The sequence below is a fragment of the Barbus barbus genome, assembly GCF_936440315.1.
Source record: "Barbus barbus genome assembly, chromosome: 35".
Taxonomy (NCBI): domain Eukaryota; kingdom Metazoa; phylum Chordata; class Actinopteri; order Cypriniformes; family Cyprinidae; genus Barbus; species Barbus barbus.
In genome coordinates this window covers 18,152,542-18,166,411 of record NC_136763.1, presented here as the reverse complement: position 1 = coordinate 18,166,411, position 13,870 = coordinate 18,152,542, and the positions used below count along the sequence as shown (strand labels likewise).

At 37.9% G+C, this 13,870-nt stretch overlaps 1 protein-coding gene across 10 annotated transcripts in view; it reads left to right on the top strand.

Moving 5' to 3' along the window:
* Window positions 1-13,870, top strand: part of LOC306854862 (guanine nucleotide exchange factor DBS-like) — a 72,500-nt gene that overhangs the window by 42,606 nt on the left and 16,024 nt on the right. For all 10 annotated transcript variants that reach the window (XM_079393132.1, XM_079393141.1, XM_079393136.1 and 7 more), the window contains exons 18-26: window positions 604-673; window positions 773-865; window positions 6,191-6,283; window positions 6,471-6,596; window positions 6,734-6,955; window positions 7,525-7,617; window positions 7,918-7,996; window positions 8,695-8,749; window positions 9,867-9,964. In XM_079393132.1, the coding sequence (XP_079249258.1) occupies window positions 604-673; window positions 773-865; window positions 6,191-6,283; window positions 6,471-6,596; window positions 6,734-6,955; window positions 7,525-7,617; window positions 7,918-7,996; window positions 8,695-8,749; window positions 9,867-9,964 (929 nt within the window). The remainder of the gene's footprint in view (window positions 1-603; window positions 674-772; window positions 866-6,190; window positions 6,284-6,470; window positions 6,597-6,733; window positions 6,956-7,524; window positions 7,618-7,917; window positions 7,997-8,694; window positions 8,750-9,866; window positions 9,965-13,870) is intronic.

The window sequence follows — 13,870 nt, the reverse complement described above, 5'->3', positions numbered from 1 at the left end:
CAGTAACAACCCCCATAGCGGGTTTGTATGTCTCCCCATATGTCTTTTCTCAGCACCTGTTTCTACCACGTCAATCGGGTGCAGATAAACAGCCGCTTATCATTGCCAGTTGTCGCCTTGTTTTTATGCTTTTACAGTCACTGAAACATGTCATCATGTCAGTAATGAAAACCGTGAGTCCTCAAAGGCTTTTGTGTTTGTTGTTGATATTGGTTATTCTGTATTGATTTGTTTGACAGAGATTAAATATAAACAGGCTTTTCTTAGAAATAATCATGTAATGATTCAGTAAAAGGAGAATAGAGGGATAGTTCACCCAAAAATTTAAATTGTTCATCATTTATTCACCCTTGTGTCATTCCTCGCATGATTTTTATTTCATGCAAAATGAAAGGAGAAGTTTAGAAGAATGTTAATGCTACGCTTTTCCATATAATGAAAGTGAATGGTGACCAAAAATTAGACTTAAAATATTTGATTTGATTTCATTCCGCTGGTCCTGGAGAACAGTAGTGTGAACTGCTTTTCCCTGCCTTTTGTCCTCTCATTACCGTCAGTCATTTATTTGTTTCTGTACTCATTTGTTCCGTTATATTTTGACAGGACTTTTCTCAAAGAGCTAGAAAATTCTGTGGAAAAGCCAGAGTTAGTAGGAACATGTTTTTTGAAGCGGGTGAGTGACATTATGCTGATGTGCTTTGTGAAATACAGTACAACTACAGTATGTGAAATGGTAGTATCCTAAAGCTTGTCTCCATCTGCTGTCTTACAGAAGGAAGAGTTACAGATTTATGAGAAATATTGTCAGAATAAGCCACGATCGGAGGCTTTGTGGCGGCAGTGTGGGGACAGTATGTTCTTTCAGGTGAGGCTTATATAAACATACTTATATTTCCTAATGTTTTTGTACACCAAGGCTACATTTATGTAATTAACAATACAGTAATATCGTGGAATATTATTAGAATTTGAAATAACTGTTTACTATTTAAATCTATTTTAAAATGTAATTTATTCCTCTGATGCAAAGCTGAATTTTCAGCATCACTACTCTAGTCTTTTTTTAACTGTTTTTTGAATTTTACTCTGTGGAACAGAAGTACAAAACAAAAAGCAGCTGTACAAATTTAGAACCCACCCCAACACATCTCACCCCCTGGTAGACGTAAAAAATTAATTAATAAATTAAATTAAATTAAATTAAAATAAAAAATAATAATACAATTATATTAATTAATATTAATAGATAAAATAATTTTTACAAAGATTTTAGAAAAGAAGACAACATTAAAAGCTGAGTGCCATGAATGAACAGTTTTCATGTTAGATCCATGTATACGAGAAGTAGAGAGTTTCATCGAGATAATGTACAACAAATACACAGTCCAGGTTCGTCTGTCCATTGTGTGAGGAGGATTCCACCGGTTGACCAACAATTTTTTTGCTGCTGTGAGAGCAGATCTTTGTTGGACGGACAAGGGGAAGTCCCAAAAGTTATTCATGAAAAAATGGCGCGGAGTCAAACATATCTCATTACCCAACAAATATAATAGGTCCTGTGAGAGCTGAGTCCAATAAGGTGAGAGAGGGGGGCACTCCCATTAAAAATGCAAAAACATGCCTAAAACTCCTTGGGAACAGAGATTAAACTTAGGAGAAGATGACAGATTCATATAAAAACGTTTCATTGGAGTCAAGTAAACCCTATGCAGCAATTTCCAGTGAATCATTTGGTGATTAGGGTTTTTAGAAGACAATTTAAACATACCCCATACCTGATCGGAAAATAAAACATGCACATCCTCATTAAAGTCCATGTAAATAGAATTCTGAGAATTGTTTCTAAACTATGTAGTACTTAATTGTGGAGTTAAACGGTTTTTCACCAATTCTGTGTTCAGGATTTTTTTGGGCGGGGCTAAAACGGTGGCTCGATGACGCAATGGAGCCACCGAGCGTGGCCCCGCTCCCAAACACTATAATAACTACGTTGAGAGGTCTAGTTCTTAGTTTGTCTTTTTGAATGTCTGTGATGTTAGATATACAGATTCTAGGCAGAGACGGTTCTGGGGTGAATGGATACCCGGGTCAGTAGCATCCATTGTTGTATTGGTATTTGACAGTTGAGAGAGACGGCCACTTTCCCGCGAGTGGGCGTGGTTTCAGCGCCAACAGCGTACACGGCCCCAGTATTTGAGAGCAGAGAGTCCTGCTTATTTTTCAAAGATTTTGATAACTTATTTTAGTTACTTGGCGTTTTATTTTTTATCATTCAAATTTGGCTAGGTGGTTAGTAACACATTTTTCTGTTGTGTGACAAACTGAGAACACATATTTTAATATCACTTTACACAGACTTTAAGATCCTTAGCCCAAACAGTAGTAATAGATAAAGGTTTGTATGAATGCTCAAGAAGAAAGAGATAGATGACTGAAGCAGAGGAGGGAGATTCCTCAGAAGGAAGGATTAGTTTGTGAACAGGCAGTTGAGAGTTCCAAGGCACCCCATATGCCCGTATAGGGCCGATCTAATGCGCAAATACATAAAAAAGGAGGTGCCTGGCAGATTATATTGAGTTTTAAGATTCTGGAAGGATTTTAAACCACTATCATCATAGATATCTCCCAGAGTGTTTACTTTATTATGAGTCCATTGCGGAAAATGAAATTGAGTACTGCCTGACAAAAGGTTATTATTGTGGAAAATAGGTGAATGCCTATGCCATATTGTAGCTAGTCGTGAACGTCTTTCAACATCCCTCCATGTGGAGAGGAGGTGGGTTACAATGGGACCAAACCGAGATTTACACTGCCTAAGCAGAACTCCCGAAAAAACAAGATGCATCAATTTATACAGATAAACAATAGATTTCTCAATTGCCCTCCAAGACACAGAAGCGTCAGGATCAATCCAAACTGCTAAAGGGCAGAGGGAAAAGACTTGAGCATATAGTCTAAAATTAGGGAAAGAAATACCTTCATGTAATCAACATCGATGTAAGGTAGTCAGTTTAATACGAGGACGTTTCCCATCCCATATATACCGTGAAACACATGCATCTAGTTTGTTTCAGTAGCAAACCGGTGGAGCGAGAGGAATCATGGAAGAAAATAAATTGATGCGTGGGAGAACATTCATTTTAATCACCGATATACGGGCCTGAAAAGAAGTAGGAAAACGAGACCAATTTTACAAATCTGAGGATACTTTGGCTAGAATACCATTATGGTTTTTTGAGACAATTTCCTGCAGGGAAGGAAAAACATCTATCCCCAAGTACTTAAAGTTTTGAACCAATGGAATAGATATAGAAAGGGACATGGAATCAATTTTAGAATTGAAGGGGAAGTAAACATGACTTACTCCAATTAATTTTAAACCCTGAGAGAGATCCAAAATGGTCAAATAAATTCAGCACATAAGGAATAGAATGGGCGGCTTCTCCACATGCAATAAGATATCATCAGCAAACAAAAAAATATGATGATGAGCATTTCATATATTTATGGGAGAAATAGTTTCAGATTGTCGGACCATTTGAGCTAAGGGTTCCAATGATAGGGCAAATAACAGAGGAGACAGCAGGAATCCCTGACGAGTACCTCGACGTATAAAGAATGGGTTAGAGTGAACAGCACCTGTGAGAACAGTTGCTGGATTGGCTTACAGAACTTTTATCATATTTATGAAACTCGATCCTAGACCCAGATGCTGTAGAACCGCCCATAAATAGTTCTATTCTAGCTGGTCAAAAGCTTTCATCGCATCTAGAGATAATACTGCGCAAGGAGAGGACAAACTATTCTTTGAATTAATAATATGATATAACCTGCATAAGTTATCCGATGCTGAGCGAGATTTAATGAATCCTGTTTGGTCATGATGAACTAGCCTATTCATACATTTCTCTAGACGATGAGATAGTACTTTAGCATATAATTTAACATCAGTCCCTATCAAAGAAAGTGACCAGTAACTAGAACAGGAAGTCGGATCTTTCTTTTTTTAACAAGAGAGAAATGACAGCTATATTAATGGATGGATGAAATGAGCCTTGAGTAACTGAAAAATGTATCATATCTAACATGAGGGGGCCTAAACAATGCCGTCTATGCCTGGGGATTTCCCCTTGTTCATAGATCGAATAGCTGACTCCAGCTCCTGAAGAGAGATCGGTTCAGCCAGGTATTCCAAATCTGAATCTGACAGCCTAGGTAAATCAAGGTTTGACAGAAAAGATGCAAAAGAGTCAGGGTCACCATCAGTAGAAGAAGTTTAGAGGCTAGAGTAAAAAGAGTGAAAGGCAATATTAATGTCTTTTGGGTCTGTCATAATGAGCCCAGCTTGGGATTTCACAGCTGAATTATTAGCGAACTTTTCATTGTTGCGTAATCTTAGGGCTAAAAGGTGGCTTGGTCTACTCCCTTGAAAATAGTAATTATGCCTGGATCTTTGGATCAGGAATTCTGCCCTGGATCTCAGTAATGAATTGAGGTCGGACCTAACCGCCACGAGTGTATTGTCTGAGAAACAACGCTGATTATCTCTAGTCCGATTCTGGAGCTGTGATTCCAGTTCAACTATCGTTTTGTGTCGGTTTTTCTGAAGGAAAGAGGCATATGAAATTGAGTTATTCCTTATAAACCCTTTAACTGCATTCCAAAGTGTTCGAGGATCATCTGCTGAACCTTGGTTAATTTCAATAAACTCAGCAAATTTATTTCTGAATTGACTGCAAAAGTTTTCATCCTGTAACAATTTAGGGTTAAATTGCCATCTAGTGGCACGGGATGGCCGAGGGATCAAAGATAATCTGCACAAATTTCCATCATGATCCGACAAAGATGAGGAACAGATATCGGCATCACGAACAGCTGAAGATAAAGAAGTAAAAATTTAAATATAGTCAATTCGCGAATAGGATTTATGAGTAGCAGAAAAGAAAGTGAAAGACTTTGCAGAAGGGTTGAATAAATGCCAACTGTCCACCAACGAGGATGAGGTTACACATTGCCGAAGTTTGTCAGAACACAAAGCTTGAGAGTGTGATTCCTTTGGTCTAGATCTATCTAGGATATGCAACATTACAGAATTCGTATCTGCACCCAATACAATTTCAAAATCTGAAAACTTCAAGAGATCGCAAAAAATCCAGAAAACCTGTGCGTTTGTGAGGGCCACTTAGGCCATTAATATTACAACTCAGAATATTAAGGTCAGTCATAGGTATCAAACAGAATTACTGCATAATAAGACAAAATACAAGTTTGAAAATAAAACCAGTTGAGTCTGTCATTAAACCACCCCCCACCCTCCCCGTTACCATTAAAAATGCGCTCGCTCCACTTCAATCTCTTTGTCCGCCAGAGACGGGAGCCACTTTGGTAGCGATCTTTTCAAGAAGCCCATAGGGACGTCCTTTTCAGAATCTTCAGGCAATCCAACCAGACGCAGATCGCTGCGCCTATTGCGATCCTGTAAGTCCACAACCTGTTGCTCGAGCGCGGCTACTCGCCTATCGTGATCTGCAACAACTTTCATTTGTTCTCTCATCTCCCCTGTAAGAACAACTGACATGTGAGAAGCGAACTCGTTCCACATCGCCGTCAACTCGGTTCTTAGAATGTCCTCAAAGTGTGTAACAGTGTTCACCATCTTGTCCATCATATCGCTCGCGGTCGGTGGCTTAGATTTCTTCTTAATCGGAGAAGCCGATGGAGACAACTCCTGCTGTTTACGACTGCATGCCATCAGGTCAAGCACTACCAATGAATAAAACTTAAAACAAAACGAAAAAATCTGCAAAAAGAGGCCAAACGTACGGAGCTCTACTCGAGTGCGACTAGGTTCATGAGCACGTCACGTGACTCCCCTCTAGTCTTTAGTATTGCAGGTTCATTCAGATATCCTGATTTGCTGATCAAGAAACAATTGTTAATATTGTCAGTGTTGGAGACAGTTGTGTCCTGTAATATATTTGTGGAAAACAGTGATACTTTTTTTTCAGGATTCTATAAATTGTCACTTTTAATCAGTCCTTTCTAAAGAAAAGAAATTTTCTTTTAAAAAAAATATTTATTGACGCCAAACCTTTTTTTTTTTTTTTTACTAAACAATAGTCCCTTCCCTAGTAGAAAAAAACTAGCTACCTTTCAAATGTTAAGAGTTTCTAATGATTTTTGAATGTAGGAGTGTCAGAAAAGGTTGGACCACAAGCTTTCATTAGATGCGTATCTGCTAAAGCCTGTGCAGAGAATCACCAAGTACCAACTGATGGTAAAGGTAAGTCTTTTCCCATCTTTTTCCTGTTTGTTGCATATGTTTGTTTGTATATTAAGGTGGAGATCTCTCAGTTATTTATTGATTTTAAATTACGCTAATATACTAACCCTTAACTTTCACCAATTTTACATGTAAAATAAGACATTCTTTTTTTTGATCCACATTTCTTGATCCACTTATTTTACAGGAGATGCTGAAGTGCAGTAAGAACTCAGAGGGCACCGCAGAACTGGAAGAAGCTCTGGCCACAATGCTGGATATTATCAAATCAGTCAATGACTCCATGCATCAGATCGCCATTACTGGTTTTGAGGTTAATGCACATCACATTATGTGGATCACAGTAATTTGCATGTATAATTGGCATCATGGTATTTGAAGGTCAGTATTTTGCTTGTTGTGCACCTGCTTTTGTGTGTGTGCTAATTTAAGTCTTATATGTTATTTCAGGGCAATCTGAATGATTTGGGAAAACTGCTCATGCAGGGGTCGTTCAATGTTTGGACAGACCATAAAAAAGGTCACAGTAAAGTGAAGGACTTGGCGCGCTTCAAACCCATGCAGAGACATCTCTTCCTCTACCACAAAATGCTTTTGTTCTGCAAGAAACGTGAGGAGACATCTGATGGCCATGAGAAATCCCCCTCCTACAGTTTCAAACACTCATTAAAGGTGGGACCGACACATCAGAGATTTGTGCATGGAAGTAATCAAATGGTTAACATCTGGCTATACAGAATGGGCTTCATATCTTACACTGAAGGCATATTTTGTCCTTGAACAACGTGGCAACTTCCTATTTGCTCTAATTTCTCATTTATTTTCAGAGCAAATATTTGACATCTTGATTGTGACATTAGACATGAATAAAAAAACTGTCCCTGTGGAGTGGCCTTGTCATAACAAGTTTGCATCTAATTTTGAATCAGGACTTACCTATAGTGCAAACATTTACATCTAAATCATCATTATCAGTGTATCAAAATGATGAATAGTGAATTATATGTGGGGCAAGCTAAAAATAAATACATTTTAGATCATATCCCTGTTTAAAAAAACAGCATACTCTAGTTAGGCATCTTTTGAAGCTTGGTAGCTGGTTTGATCTGGTTTAAGCTGGTCCTTAGTTGTTCATGAGCTGGTTTAGGCTGGTCATGAGCATACCTAACCAGCATATGCTGTGTTTTTTTCAACAGGAATTACATTTGTGAAGTTAAGAAACTTTTTGTTTTTTCTCGCAGATGAGCTCGGTGGGAATCACAGAAAATGTAAAGGGAGACATCAAGAAGTTTGAAATCTGGTACAATGGCAGAGAGGAAGTTTACATCGTTCAGGTACAGGACACAAAAACAATTATGTTTTATTAACAACATAAATCATTTTGAGTATACAAAGTGGTGTCCAAACATATAAACATGTTTCTTTTGACCAAATGTGAGGCTGTTGTCATATTGTATGCTGTTGTGAAAGTTCTTTTGTGTTTTATAGGTGCCCTGTCAGCCTTTATCATTTCATCTAATCTATTGTATTTTCTGAAAGCACCATGTTGTTCCATCTGTTGGCCATGAGAGGGAACTGTTGTTCCACAGCAGAAAGGTTCCCATTGTTATAACGTGTCCTAAATTTTCTGTCAGGCCCCGTCGATGGAAGTGAAGAACACATGGGTGTCAGAGATCCGCAAAGTCTTAACAAGCCAGCTGGAAGCCTGCCGAGGTATTTCTGAGCAAACCTCCTTAAACTCTTCCTTCACGCAAACTCAGTCTACTAAAAAACTTACCCTAGAGAAAACATGATTCATCTTCCACGTACAGCCAAAATTAATTGCGAATTCACAATGACAAACTGAAACAACCTCATCTTCCTAACTTTTTTTTGCATAAATATACCCTGTTAAAAAAAACAATAGAAGCCCAATAGAAACCATCGCAGAAATTCCAATGGTTTCCATTAATATACCATTATAAACCATTAGCTTTTTCCAGTAAAACCATTACAAAATTCCTTTTTGTAGTGTTTTTGGGCATTTTTCCAATAGGATTTTAACATCCCACCAATATAATCCATCACATACCAGTAGACACCATTATAGTTTCCATTAAAATCAATACAATTCCCATTATAACCATTAAATCCATTACATTTTCTATTGTGTTTTGAGCAGGGTATTTCCACAGAGCTTCGAAATACCTAAAGATAGAATTGGGCTGTGATGTGCGTCTATCGGATGGAGATGACACAATGTTATCTCAAGCTTGTAGTTTTCATCGTTGCTTAGTAAAGGCACTGAAATCAACATCAAAGACCGAACGAATCCTGGAGGTGTTTTGTGTGCTGTGAAAATATAGTGTGTGAACATTGAATAACCTCTGTATGACCTCTCTTTCTCTCTCTCTCTCTCTCTCACGGCATAGAAGCCAGTCAACTCCATCCGAAGATTACAGAGAACATCTACCATGCTCCTATGAGGTATTTTTATAGCTATTTTTATTTGCTTTTTTCTGACCCCAATGTGGTGTTTAGTGGATGTACTGTAAAGTCAACTTCCCTTATATTTACACATAAGTGTTGAGTAACCATAGTAGTTGAGTAACCATGGGTGTAGTCCTTGACATTAATGTTTGACACCCAAAAAGTTTTAATAAATAATTCTATTTTTTGAACAGCATATTGTTTTGCTATAATACTGTAGTTTTATCTCCTCCTCTCTCCAAAAATGTCTCTATTCAGTAGCTTTATTTTCACAGCTGTCTGCATCTAATAACATACTAAATTAATCTTTGTTTGTTCATGCAAACATTTGAATATTTACTTAGGGTGGATATAATGGAGTGTTTGTGACTCACACTTCTGATTAATGCTGTACTAAGCACATCATCTGTCTTATTTAGATTTCTACAAACTAGAATATTGTTTTTTATGGAAATTAGGCTAATCCGTTTACTTGATCTAATGTAAGAATATGAAGAATATGACCAAATCCTTATTAATATTGAAATATTCTTATGTATTTAAATGCAGCCAGTGTTCTTATCAATCAAACATCAAAAGTTTGGGGTCTGTAAGATGTCTTTTTTTTTTTTATGTTTTCTTTTAATATATGTTATAATATATTCATGTGATGGCAAAGCTGAATTTTCAGCATCATTTCCCCAGTCTTCAAGATCACATGATCCTTCAGAAATCCTTCTGATATGCCGGTTTGCTGCACAAGAAGCATTTCTTCTTATTATCAGTATTGAAAACAATTGTGCTGCTTCATATTTTTGTGGATTCATTGATGAATAGAAACTTCAGAAGAGAAGTATTTATTTGCAATAAAATCATTTTAACTTTTGATCAGTTGAATACATCCTTGCTGAATAAAAGTATTCATAAAAAACAACAACTTGTGAACAGTAGTTTATATATGCATATATAGTTTTTATAGTTTTAAATGCGACTTTTTGGTGAAATACTTTGATTGAAAATTGCTTGTGCTCTCTTTCTGCATGGGGCCACTGTATGCATGCATACGCATATTCTTGTGACATTTTCATCTGTTTTTTTTACCATTGTGTTCTGCTGACTTTGCTTTTATTGACAGAAATATGCGCAAAACAGCTCTCCGGCAGTCTGACTCTTCAAGTCCCGAAACAGGCTACAGGCAGGGTGTTGCAGGCCCAAATATGCGTCAGAAACGAGGTGAGAGCCTTTATAAATCTCTCATAAAGTCTACTGTTTCTCTAACTAACCAAACAAGCGGAAGTATTTGCCCTTTAAGGCCTGCAGCGGTCAACAAGCACTATAATGTTCACTACTCATTTGTAGTGAAAGGCTATTTATCACAGGGTGTTGTAGGTCTTCTTCTCTCCTTACTTTTTAACCATTTAGTGCATTTTCCTTAATTAGGCCATTATCTCTAATCTCTGCTGTAATGGCTGTAGAATTGCCAATGGGTAATTGGTTACTGATAAGCACTTCAAAGCTCTATTCCCCTTGGCAAGGTATTTTGAGATGAAGCTCCTTTATTAATGCTGAACGTATGCGAGTCCTCTGCCGTGTCTGTCGGTCGGTCTGACCTGGACTGCTCTTGTGGAGGTGGTTTGGGGTAAATATCGCTCGGTTTGGTCTTACTGTCCTGTCAGGTTGCAGATTCTGAGTGAGTAAAGGAGTGTGACAGGTGTTTAGTTCCTCTGAGGATAGAAGTCCTCTCTGTGCTGACCCAGCACCACTGACAAACCCAGCCTGGAGGCAGAGGATTATGAGTCTCTGACCTGAGCTGGAGATGTTTTACACTTCTAAACATGTCTCACCTTAGTCTTTGAAGCCTCTGATAAATCCATTATGGTATAGATTGACGATTTTTTCAAAGGCCGCTGCCAATCAAATATATAGAGAGCGTAATATAATGTCATGCATATTTTAATTTATTCACACAAATGAAATGAGCATGAGATATTTATTTACTTATGTTTCAGGGTTGTTTTTAGGAGAATTGTACTTTTAGATAAAATACCGTACTATTTATTTGCTATTAATCCTTAAAATCAAAATATGCAAATCAAAATATAAAAGTTAGGTTTTTAAAGATTGGATTTAAAGATTAACAGTTAAAAGTGTAATTTTTAAAAAATGCTTTTGAAAAATTTGTTTTAAGCTCACCAATCAGGGCTCTAGACTCATTCTTCCCACTGGTCGCACTTTTGCGACTAACTTTCTCAGTTGGTCGCACGAGCACATAAATTGGTCGAAGATATATATATATTTTGCTACATTTGATTAATCAGTGCATGCTGATGAACTTTTATCATAGTTTATAGTTATATGGTAACGGAAGTGTTTAACATTCAACCAGTTCTTTTTCATCAGTATTATTTGTGATTTAAATTTTGTGAACAGGAATTCCTTTTTTCATGCGCTTTCACTTTCACTTTCAAATTCGCAATCTTGGTGTCACGTTTTACTAGAAAAGGTAATTGTCTGTTTTGCTTATATCTATACACCTTTCACTTTTTAAGACTAACGCAAAATATGGATTCATTGTTATTCTTAATTAAAAAACACAACAACAATAAAACAGTACGTTACAATAACAAACTAGCTTAGATAACAATTATTAATAAAAACGAATAAGACGAGGCATGGCACAGGACACATCACATGCTGTATTATATACCGACTAATAAATTACAGAATGTTTAGCAAACACTGAGGAATCAAATCAATAATAATCAGTGTTGGGCTAGTTACTCAAAGAATGTAATATATCACTGATTACTAGTTACTCCTTTCAAAAGTAATATTGTTACTTTACTTAGTACTTTCTGGCAACAGTAATTAGTTACACTACTAGTTACATTAGTTTTTCTTCACGCCCCACAGAAGTTGTAACTGTCCCAGCAGGCACCAGACGTCTACGTAACGTCAGGTTGACGTTGGACATGATGTCAGACAGACGTTGCATTTTGGTTGAAAATGAAAATTGGGCTGACGTTGAATTTACATTGAATTTTGGTCACCCGACATCGCAACCGAAATTTAACCAAATATCAATGTCTTATGACATTGTGTGCCTGTTGTGTGCCTGCTGGGCTGTATCTTCCATGTAAAATTCTTCTAGAATGTTACTAACAACATATTTCTGCCTCATCATTTCACCAAAATCAACACTGGATCGCAGTCAGAAGTTATTACTCAATCACTCAATAGCGATTGATAGTAACATTCAAGTAGAAGTGTTGTATATATCTCATTAATTGTCATGTGTAGCTTGAAGCTAATTGTAATTTCTCCGTTACCCATATACGATTATATTTCATTATGTATTTTTATCAAATCGCGTAAGTTTGTAAGAAACTGTTTAATTTTCCAAAAAGATTTTTAATTATAGTAATATAATGTACCACATGCTGATCAGAAGGATGTGGGCGGAAACAGTGTTCGGATCATCTGTTTTCCTGACAAAATCAATATAATGCAATATTTCTATCTGCTAAATGTAAGCTTTTTCATATTCCAAGCTTGCCTTCTGCACTGTGGACTTTACATGCATGTGCGAGTCATGAAAATTATGAAAATAAATCTAGGAATTATTTGATTGTTGGATTTTAAATCCAACAATTTTTAACCATTTTGGTCACAGTCTAGAGCCCTGCCAATACTGCACTTATTTGATCAAAATGCATTAAAATGGTGAATTGTGAAATATTACAATTTAAAATAACTGTTTTCTATATTAATACAATTTAAAATATAATTTATTTCTGTCATGCCAACGCAGAATTTTCAGCTGATTTGCTGTTCAAGGCATGTTTATTATCATTATTATCAATGTTTCTATTTTTATTGAGCAAACAGTTGTGCTGCTTAACATTTTTGCGGAAACCATAATATAGGCCTATATATATATTGTGACGAGTCGGCTGCCTCCCCCCTTATTGTCATCACCACCCCGTCCTGTATTCGCCGCCCTTCACCAGGCTCCCGACGGGAGTGGGTGTGTGAGAGAGGAGGGGCGCTGAAACAGCCAGGGCTGGCGGCGTGTGATGAGGCGCACCTGATGTGAATAGAGCCTCATCACCGCCGCCGTTTAAATGCCAAGCGCGCCTCTCCTCGGGAGACCGGTCTCTCCCCCGTGCATGCACGCTGGTGTCCTCGTGGGTCCAGGAAGGGTGCGTCGAGTAGGAGGACTGCCGCACCCGTTAGACGTCCTACTCAGGAGTAGGACGTCGCCGCTGGAGGAAGCCGCCGCCACTCGCTCCCGGACCCGAGAGGGGAGCGCGTGCGGCCACTGGACTCCGCCCCTTCCCTGGACCCTTTCCTCCTGAACACTGCCCTCCTTCACAAGCCCCGCAGCACGAGGAGGACACCAGATCCCCTGTTTATTTTGGACACTTTTTCCCCTTGGACACTATTTTTAATATTTTTGTTTAATAAAAACCTCTCCGAGGCCTGACGCCACGCCCACTGTGTCTGTCGTATGCTCCTCCCGCCACAATATATATATATATTTTTAGGATTCTTTGATGAGCAAAAAGTTCAAAAGAACAGTATTTATTTATAAAATAAAATAAAAAAACTTTGTAGCATATTAAATGTCTTTACTTATTTTAAGCCCAGTTTTATTGTTCAATCAAACCTTCAGGAACTTTTTTTTTTAAATATGTAAATTATGTGTCATCTGCTGTATGTTTGTATACAGTATGACCTGACTTCTACATCTAGAATGAAATCCTGAATCTTGTTTTGTTTCCAAGATGGTCTAATAGCTGGATAAAAGGGGCAACATAACACCCAATACTTGAAGGGGTTAATACAACATGAACAGCATATATAGGCCGCTCAGTCACAGACAAAATGATTATTTTTCATGACAGATCCTTTTCCCTGCTGTTCACCTCACCCTCCACCATTTTCTACCTGCTGCTTTAACCGCAGCCCTGTCCTCCTCTCCTCTTCTAGCTGACGCTTCCGCCAGCCTCGGCTCGGAGCGATCTGCTCTCGCTAGAAAGCGCTTCACCTTACAGGGCCTGTCAAACCGCAGGTCTCTCCCCGCAGGTAACAGCACAGCATCATGGCTCATCTCTTTTCGGACTCATCCATCATCTC